General features: G+C 49.1%; 2 protein-coding genes across 2 annotated transcripts; one reads left to right on the top strand and one right to left on the bottom strand.

Annotated features, from left to right (window-relative positions):
* Nucleotides 1-6,714: 6,714 nt before the first annotated feature.
* Nucleotides 6,715-8,124, top strand: ANOM_005004 (pyruvate dehydrogenase (acetyl-transferring) subunit E1 alpha; the record flags this gene model as incomplete). The annotated part of the gene is made up of 4 exons (XM_015550261.1): nt 6,715-6,837; nt 6,903-7,036; nt 7,108-7,562; nt 7,619-8,124. The coding sequence occupies 4 exons, from the start codon at nt 6,715-6,717 to the stop codon at nt 8,122-8,124; spliced, it is 1,218 nt and encodes a 405-aa protein (XP_015408651.1).
* Nucleotides 8,125-8,473: 349 nt separating this feature from the next.
* On the bottom strand, nt 8,474-10,090 carry ANOM_005003 (uncharacterized protein; the record flags this gene model as incomplete). Its single annotated transcript, XM_015550260.1, has 1 exon — nt 8,474-10,090. One exon carries the CDS (start codon nt 10,088-10,090, stop codon nt 8,474-8,476), a length of 1,617 nt encoding a protein of 538 aa, XP_015408658.1.
* Between the last annotated feature and the right edge of the window lie 96 nt (nt 10,091-10,186).

Genomic DNA, 10,186 nt, shown 5'->3' with positions numbered 1-10,186 from the left:
AAGTACCAGATGTGTACTGCTGTCAACCAAAATCTCTCCTATTTTTAACTCATATCATAAACAAGAAAAAGAAACCATATAACATCAGTACCACTAGATGGATCCAGCCTACTGGTTCTCCTTACATCGTACATCCTGTACAACCAGAGGCGACACAACTCCAGCCAGTCGGGCCTGTACAGGCCAATAATCAAATCGCCTACCTTGATCTATCCAATCTATCTATCAACCCCAGACCGCCATCGGAACATTAATTCTTGGAAAAAATTCATTCAATATCTTGCTTAATTCTTTTTTTCTTTTTGCCCCCCAAAGAATTGTAATTGAATCTCTTCAATGGAAGACGCCACAGTCGGACATTACACCATATGTAGAGAACTAGTCTCGCCGCACATTACCAGGAACGGAACACCAATACCACCAGTTGAAAATAACATGGAAACAATTTTAACCATAAATCCAGAGCCGCCCTGAAGTAATAGAGATCTACTCCATACCTGCCAAATGTAATTTCGTTACGGTACCGGCGAAATTCTTAGCCTTTGTGCTGCCATAAGCACAAAGAGCCTAGCCTAATGACGGAGATATAATACAATGGCCTTATTATTCTCCATAAATTATGACCTTCCAAGCTTCGGATGGGACAAGCCGGGGCCGTACGGTGCAAAGACTGAACTCAGGCCCCTAATTAACCGGCTGCTGATCCCCGAGCGTTTCCTGTCACCTGTTCCTCTGCTAGGTTTCAATATTGGATATTCCCCGGTCCAGAGAGATAAGGCTTCGGTGGTTTGGTCCCTTATTCCAGTCTCATAGTTTAAGGGTCAGGTGCATCTCTGGTACAGGAGGCGAATAAACGAGGCAGCGGTGGCGTACGTAAGCGTTGATACTGCATAACTAAGTTGCCAACGGCTGAGAACTTCGGGATCCCCACCAGGCAAATTTTAAATGGGTAGCCCGGGACTTAGTCAGCCATGTCCGGCAAAGCGGAGATGAAGCTGTAGTTGTTCCCATAGAACTCCGTACGGATCTATGGGACCCTTCAGTGTCTGCCCTGTGCTTCTCACTAAAAAAGGAACCATCTGTACTCCGTACACACTATTCATTTTTCAAACGATAATGCTTTCTGGTCGCCACTTCTTTCTCCTGAGGGTTCATCAATTCTACCAGAGAATTTGTATCTCCTATGGACGGGAAAGCGTATCGAATGAAATCTCCCAAAAACCCAAATCTCTGTGGAGGAGCCAATAACCAAGGCGTCGGTTCTATACTGACCCCCACCCGACCCGCTCGGAATGGTGCAGCACTTTTCCTGAGTGGGTTCAGGCCTAGTAGCTCCTCGCTCCAGTAGGGTAGAAAACAACTCCCCGTACTGTCTCCATGTGTACACTTGTAAAGTACTGTATCAAGCCACACATCTTCATGTGCAGCGACTCCGTAGTTCCTGCAGGAATCCGCAAACTGGATACAACTGTCAGACGGCACTGAGACCCCCAGGATCCCAAACCTAGACATTCAATTATCTCATCACCAATTTGTTAAATCGCTCTCTCCAATTAATATCCATGGTGATCGTCTACGGTATCCGACGGTTGAACTCCCCGTCCGAACCAAAGAACGTCAAAACCTTATGCTTCGGTCGAAAAGATCGGCTACCCTAAGAATTTTATGAGTACAAAAATATTTCCAGTGCGCTTATGTATAGTGCAAGAAATAGCATTAATCTAATGCAGATACATGAGAGCATGACTTTGCAAAAGAATAAACAAATCGAAGTTTCAACCATGGCTAGTGTCTGTTTCTGAGTGAGAACATATATCATACGTCGATTGTCAGAAGTCCCCTCTGCATTTTATTGTGGTCAGCTAACGGAATGCAAAACTTATTATGAACCCCCAAGGATGCACGGAACACATCCTACTGGGCCACCTGGAAACCCTGCATCCAACGTCAGAAGGAAGCATTCCGAGACGCTGACTGTGCCAAATCTTATCGAAGACCAGAAGAATATCGTAGGTGGAAAAACCACATGCAAGAGTGGAAGTCAACCTGTGCTTCATGAATTTGTTGATTCCGTGGTAAGCAATGTCAATCACTGCCAACTATATACAGGTAGTACTCCACAGAGTCCATGAGAGTGTAATTCGCTGAATTAGCCAGACGGGTACTAACTATTGATTATCAGCATGACACATTGATGGGTCAGAAATTCGGGCCATGGTTACGCGCGAGCACTGACAAAACGAGTGTCCAATTTTAGTAAATTACTGGATTGACCAAGTCATGCACAAAATTCAAGCCAATAATCCTTCCATATACTTCAACTATGCGAACCGCACGGTGCAACTTCTGTCCAAAGAGGCCCGTTTGGACTCATGGGATACAATAAGGATCAGCTCAATCTCCACAGCTACACGCGACCGGCCGGGCTATGCCTCGCACTATTGCGAGGATACGTGCTTCTGGCCTCTTAAGCCTGAACATCTTAATGTCCTCTATTATAGCTTTTTGTCCGAAGTCAGTTCTAGTTCTTATAGCCGAGCGGGCTAAGTCCAGTGCTCTGTGCAGATTGATCCACCACAATGAAAATCATGCACGAAATAGGCATCTCAAAGGTTCTACTAAGATTGTGACAGGCATTGCGGTTTGCTGGGGGGTCGTCGGTTGGGCCAACAGTGGCATGGTTGACAGGGGATCTAGGCGACAACCCAACGGTTCTAGACGCATGAAACAATAGTGAAACTCCTAGCAACGTCATTGCCTACTACTTGCAGTAGTTCATAAATCGCAGGATCCAAGGCAATTGCCTTATTGCTCACCAATGGTGCTAGTTAACTCCTCATCGTGTAGTGAGCCGGCCGGAATGCTTGTATATATCGGGGTATGTTCGGAGTATGTAGGACTTATGTTCAGGCCACCGTGTTGAAGAGGAGAGAATATCAGATGCAATTAAAGAAATAGTATATGCAGCCGTTAAGGCCCCGAGATCATCCCACCAATAACGACTTTCCTTCTCTGCGATGCAATGCACAATATAGTACTTTTGCGACGATGCTCCCTCCTTTTGGACTATTTCACCACAGACCATCGGCCATGGGCACGTACGCGTTGTGTGAAGCTCGTATATAATCAAGTCCGCAGGGCTTGCCACTGTATATGTTATATGCAAGGTGTACGGAGTATGCACTGGTGATCTACCGTAGATAAATCGAATTTTCCGGGATTTGAACGAAGTTGACTGTTGACAGCTCACATTTTATGTGCCGTATGCTGAACATAGGGTAGATCATTGGATGATATAAGATGACCCATCTCCCTGGATAACGGCAACAGGGACTAATATCAACTTTATTTTGCTGCAAGAACATTAATTCGATAAATAGTCTCTGCGAGTGGCAATGAGTGATGTCACCGTAGCTTTATTATATGTACCTACATATTTTTCTATCAACCTCCCATATACTCCGTACCGGAGTACCACATGCATACTGCACATAGTCCCTGGAGTACCTCCATACGTACGGGGTAACATCCACCATGTAACAAGGCTGGTTTTGCATACGTACTTCCATACTCCGTAAATACAGAGCACATAGAACAACGCTAGTAGCCCAGGTAGCGGACAATAGCCACGCTGACCTTTCCGGAGTCGTTTGCCGGGCATCTCTGGACTTCAAACTGGATTTAATTTCCCACCACTACTAATACTAGTAAATACCGTGCAGATTTATTCATGCAAATTGGTTCCGAAAAAGGAAAGGGCCTCACAGTCAGCCGCGAAGAACGCGACGTCAACTGGTGATAACTTCGAATGTATGTATGTACTATAGTGCTATCAATATCATCCAAATTAAGAAGGGATATTTTTCCGAATATAAATTGTCTTCACATGGGCTTTCATCTTCAATGCCACAATACCGTTACAACGCAGTACAAATACATCGAGAGAACAATATCAAGCCGTCTGTTAATCAATTTTCAATTAACTAAGAAAACTTTATCCCACCCCCACTTGTCACTGAGGAGTTCGTTTGACGGAGGATTTGTCTCAGTCAAAACAAGGCTAGTCGCATCGGTCGACGTGCTTTTTCTGGAAAATTATGGGGGTTCTCGACGGTGGATAATGGACGGAATATGGAAATCATCCGTGGTTCATCCCTGGTGAGTGATGAGATAGTGCCCGTTGAGATACGTGCAATTGGTCCGTTTCAGATCAGGAACCGCGCTGTTGGCGGTTACAGACTTTTCGGTTGATCGGATAACCCAAGAGAAAGGTACAGTGGGACAGAGATGTAGTGTTAGTATGTATGTATGTACTCCGTAAGTATGGAAGTACATATGTACGTATATGTACATACAGTTGAGATGATCATGCTGTCTATCGACTCGCGCATTGAATGATGGTCCATACCTACATGTCCATATCGACATTGAGAAGTCAGACTTCACACCAGCCAAGAAATCTAAATACCTAGTGACCAGTTTGAATCACATGGGGGTTACAGAATTCGCTGTCCGACCAAATTTTTCTCAATCACTAGTTCTGACACCATCTCCTTGCAACATTCCTAAAAAAGATACCTCACCTTATCCACAGCTGTTGCCACGTTGAGGAGCCCACCCCGACACATCCCGGCTGAACTACGGAGACCGATCCCCCCCCCTTCCAACGTTAACACACTCTACCATACCGAATGTGGGCAAGTACATACAGGCATCATCCAGTCCCAACCAACTGTGGCGGCAAGCTATTAGGTTTATGACGCAGAATTGCCTTAGAGAAGATTTGTCACCGACTACTACCTAGTCAACCTTTCCACGAAACTGCCCAGACCAAGATCTTCATGGTTCAATGGTTCGTGCTAAAAAAAAAAAATAAAAATAAAAATAAATTTTTTTACTCTTAAAACCTAGGGAATTACCTCGATGTAACCTACCCTAGGCTTCCATTGAAACAGGACACTGGAAAAGTTAATTTGGGGAGAGCAAAAAGGTTCGTGGAGCTTGACAAATTTGTTCTGCGGTATTTTTATGTGAAACAGGCTGGCTGAAAATACGCAATAGTTCAGTTGGTGTTGTTGATAATCCATCGAATCTCACATTTTGGACCCTAATTAGGGTCCACGATCGGAGATCCGATCGTCCCGTTCACGGTTCATCGCCTTCCAGTCGGGGTTGGCATTTCTGTCCAAGCAGTTCGATAGATAATCGCTTAGTTAATATTAGGGGAGAACGACCCACATCAATCTGTGCCATATCAACGATGGCGACAGTGTACGCCGTCGTGTCGCCCATCTACAACGTCGTTCCCTCTCACGCTTGACCATCTCAGGTCAAACCAATCGAGTTCCAATCAATTTTCTATCAATTAATTGTATAGTAGTGCTGGAGTGAGTCAACTCTATTGTCTTCTGTGAACAAGCTCCTTCAATCTAGCATGATCATACCGAAGTGCAACTGGATGTTGAGAATGTGTACTAATGTTGAGTATAGGACGCTTGTAAAGTTGAAATTCCAGGAATTCATATTGATCCCTGGCCTCTTGAGCAGCTTGTCTGTTGCCAAATGCATGCCGCCGAGACCAAGGACAAGAGTACCATTTGCGACTAAGCTTGAAACAACGCAGGAAGCCAGGCCCCTTTGCGAATCGGGAATATGCAATCTGGTACAATTCTAAGGAGATCTGCTGTCGGCATTGACCCCGGTATATGTGTATGAATACGGCGAGGGCACTTCTAGGTGGAGGTGTTCCGCCTGTTCACCGATGGTAGTGGCCTGGCATAGCTTAAGTTTATACTAAGGGTCAAGACTCGTTCCCGTCATCTCTCTAGGCTAGGACCCAGCGGTCGGGTTTCAAGGGCCAATACAGAGCCTCCTTGGATTCACGTACTGTCTCGTTCCTCATAGCAGTGGACAGTTTGCCGGCGTATATCATCCAGTCCCAATTTCGCAGCCTTGACTACATCGCTGTGTTGATCTCTACAGGCATCTCAGTTACGACGCATCCGCGCAAAGGGGCGAGCGAAACAAGGTTGGCACAAGCCCTGTCCTCATTTGCATGGGAACTTCAGTCCTCTGTTTGGTCTTAAAGCCATCTTGTGCAATCGTATCTTGCCAAACAGAAATGGACGTCCTCACTTGGTCAAACGCCATCGAAGTCTGCTGATACCGGCTTCCCTGATTCCTTACGATCCAAGAATTAACTGTTTATATCATGCAGTGCTTCCATCCCACATCGTAATTGGGGATTGACGGTCCATTGATGTTGAAGGAAGATCCATGAAACTCCGAGGAGAAGTCAGGTGATTCCCAGAATGGCGTACGCCGGTCCAACACGTATGCAGGATCAAGATCGGTGGCATCCGCCGGAAGGGCCGGACCACCATCAACGGTGTATCTATGGGGAGGATAAATAATCACCTGTGGCAGAGAGGTATCTGCGGAAGGTCATCGACAAGTTTTTGAAGATAATTGAGAAAGAATCCTCCTGTTGCGTAGGGTCGTTGTATAATAATGTAAAGAGGATGTTTGCCAGGTTTGCAGGGTGTACACCGGCAGGTCCCGAATGGAAAGTCAGCTTAGATAAGCCATTGCCCAAAGCCGTTAGTCGCAGGGGAAAGTTTGTTCCCAACATCTCCGTTGTTGAAAGATAACAGAATCTCCCTGATCTTTCTCCAGCTCCCTTCTCCATCAATTGGACCTCCTGCCCTGCCCAGAATGTTGTTCCGCACTGCGTGGGCCCGTCAAGCCGCGCCTTTGAGGCGTCACGCTTTCACTCCCCTTGCCCGTCGTTCCGTCACCACCGACGCCGCCTCGTCGCATGCTGAGAACGTTCCGCAGGTTTGTTGAGCCCTTCGGAAAAGTCTCTGATACAGTGATGCTAACCCACCGTGCGCTTACCACAGGAAGATGACAAGCCTTTCACTGTCCAGCTCTCCGATGAGAGCTTTGAGACCTATGAGATCGATCCCCCTCCCTACACCCTGGAGGTCACCAAGAAGGAGCTGAAGCAGATGTACCATGATATGGTCTCGACCAGGTATGCATGATCGCGGAATCCTTGATGCTTTGGCGATCTGGATCTAACGTTTCGCTCTCGTGTTACTTTAGGCGCATGGAGATGGCCGCCGATCGTCTCTACAAGGAAAAGAAGATCAGAGGTTTCTGCCACTTGTCGACCGGTCAGGAAGCCGTCGCGACTGGTATCGAACACGCCATCACCCGTGACGACAAGATCATCACTGCCTACCGTTGTCACGGTTACGCTTACATGCGCGGTGGTACCATCCGGTCCATTATCGGAGAGTTGCTCGGTCGCCGTGAGGGTATCGCCTACGGAAAGGGCGGTTCCATGCACATGTTCGCTCCTAACTTCTACGGTGGTAACGGTATTGTCGGTGCTCAGGTCCCTGTTGGTGCTGGCCTTGCTTTCGCCCAGCAGTACAACGAGGAGCCTACTACTAGCATTGTCCTCTACGGTGACGGTGCTTCCAACCAGGGTCAGGTCTTTGAGGCCTTCAACATGGCCAAGCTCTGGAACCTTCCAGTTCTGTTCGGGTGTGAGAGTAAGTTCTCCTTGATTAAGGGTCAGTGAAAGTGAAGAGGTTCTGACCTGTCACAGACAACAAGTACGGTATGGGTACTTCCGCCGCTCGTTCCTCCGCCTTGACCGAGTACTACAAGCGTGGTCAGTACATCCCTGGTATCAAGGTTAACGGCATGGACGTCCTTGCCACCAAGGCTGCCGTTCAATACGCCAAGAACTATGCTGTCTCTGGCAACGGCCCTCTCGTGATGGAGTACGTCACCTACCGTTACGGAGGTCACTCCATGTCCGACCCCGGTACCACCTACCGTAGCCGTGAGGAGATCCAGCGCATGCGCAGCACCAACGACCCCATTGCCGGTCTCAAGCAGAAGATTCTTGACTGGAAGGTCATGACCGAGGATGAGCTCAAGGCTCTGGACAAGGCCGCTCGTGCCTTTGTTGATGAGGAGGTCGCCATCGCCGAGGCCATGCCCGTTCCTGACAACAGCACTCGCATCCTCTTTGAGGACATCTACGTCCGTGGCAGCGAGCCCCGGTGGATGAGGGGTCGCACCGTTGATGAGACCTTCTACTACTAAGTATGACGCGAGATGGCTTCTCATCGGGGGTGACAACGACGGAGGAAGTATAAAAACAATTAAATTGGCAGGCTCCTATGCAGCATTACCATGCACGTTTACTATGTAATTTAGCCGGGGATTTATATCTTTATTTTTGCATTATTCTCCTATAACGTTAGGAATATACTATTGGAGATTGTTCGAACATTAATGGTAAAATAAATCAAGTCTCCTTCGTGTGTATGTAGACATTATCGGTGAAGTTTTCCGCACTGCAATATGACTTGGACAGGGATACGCTGTTCGCCAATGGGTATCATAGCAATAAGATCAAGCAACAAACCGAACGGGAAAAAAACAAACAAAGTCACGCAGGCTCCTGTCGTAGCATTTCAAGAATCATCTCCTGCGTTCTCTGTACAGAATCCAACTTCTCTTCCAACGCCACTCGGTCCCTTTCTAGCTCTGACCGGAGCTCATCCCGCAACTCCTGCCGAAGTTCCTCCTTAAGCTGCTTGATGGCCGACGCCGGCAATGCTTTTACCTGCTTCTCGCCTTCGTTGTTGGGGGTGGCTTCCTCTTGATGCGACGGCCTTGCACGACGCTGGGAGTCTGAGTTCGAGGCCAATGATGTGATTAAAGGCGATGACTGAGGTTCTGAGCTCACAGCATCTAGATGCTTGTTCAGTTTGCCTAGCGTTTCTATGACAGCACTTATCACGCCATTCTCCCCTGCTGAAGGGGGAGCAGACGTGGACGCTGGATGCTGGGACGGCCACCCAGCTGAATTGGCTGGTTGATTCGCAAACATGTTTTCAAATCCAGGAGGCAATCGGACTAGAGTAGGCGTAACAGTGGCAGCAGCAGCGGTGGCGGGGGGAGCTGGAGGAGGCAGCTGGCCTTGACTCTGGTTTCCACTGACTGCGGTACTATCCACTGCTGGACTGGACGTTTGTCTCCACCCGTTCGAACTGGGAGCATCCCACGCCGGTTCCCAAGACCTTTCTTTTCTCTTGCGAGACCGGCGCGAGTCGCGCTTCTCGATTCGCCGCGCCTCTGCCTCTTCCCAGCGCTGCCATGTCGGAATCCAGGCGTCGACAGCTGAACGCCATCGGGGATTCGATAGATCTTCATTCTCCGTGCCACCCTTCTCTCGCTGCTCCTCGAGAAACTTCATGCGCTGCTTCGTGACCAGCTCAACCTTTCGCCGCACCGAGTGCCACGAATACGGATGACCCTGATCGCGCGTGAACTCCGCCGTCACCGTCATCCACCACTTGCACAGATTACTGCGCTGCCCAAATTCCTCCGCATGCCGATTACAGATGTTAAACAATGACACCTCCTCCAGCGTTGTCAGCCGCTTGCCATGTTTGCGGGGCGTATCTCCTGCCATCCCGCTACTATCCAGGTCGTCGTCGCCCAACACCCGATCCATGATACTACTCCTCCCTGTAGACCCCATCACAGCCCCTCCGGTCGCTGTCGCAGCGCCAGCACCTCCCTCCCCTCCCCTCCTCGAGTCCTGCACACCCCCATGCGATGCCACATAATCCGTATCCCCCAGCGCATCCGCCCCCACCGCATCGCGCCCCCCGCTCGCCACATCCGACTGATCGCTATCGGAGCTCTCGATCGATTCCGCCGAAACCCGCGACTCAACCACCACAGAGACACCCGGCGCATGTTGCGGCGTATTAATCCTCGGCCCTGGACCAGCGATGGCCTTCCCGCCAGCCGCACCGCCGCCAACGGCAGCAGCCCCTCCTCCCGGTGCGGCGGTGGCACCCATCCTCAGATTCGACGAGAGGGTCGGCAACGCACCGGGGGGCGCATTATGCGAGCGCGACATCATCGACGCCGGCCATCGTAGCTGCGACATGTACGACGGGGGATTGGGTGATTCGAGTCGACGGCCCGGCGTCGGCGTGGCTGCGTTGGCCGCTGCATGATGGTTCGGACCATGCCCATGCCAGGAATACATTGGGTCTCTTCTTGGGGGGGGCGGATCTAAGAGATCCAAGTTCTGGGGTTGGAGGGCTTCTTTTTTTGGTGTGTGATGAGCGATTTTTCTTTCCTT

This window comes from Aspergillus nomiae (genome assembly GCF_001204775.2).
Source record: "Aspergillus nomiae NRRL 13137 chromosome Unknown contig00072, whole genome shotgun sequence".
Classification (NCBI taxonomy): domain Eukaryota; kingdom Fungi; phylum Ascomycota; class Eurotiomycetes; order Eurotiales; family Aspergillaceae; genus Aspergillus; species Aspergillus nomiae.
Note: the sequence above shows the minus strand (reverse complement) of the source record. Positions and strands in the feature narration are given on the sequence as shown.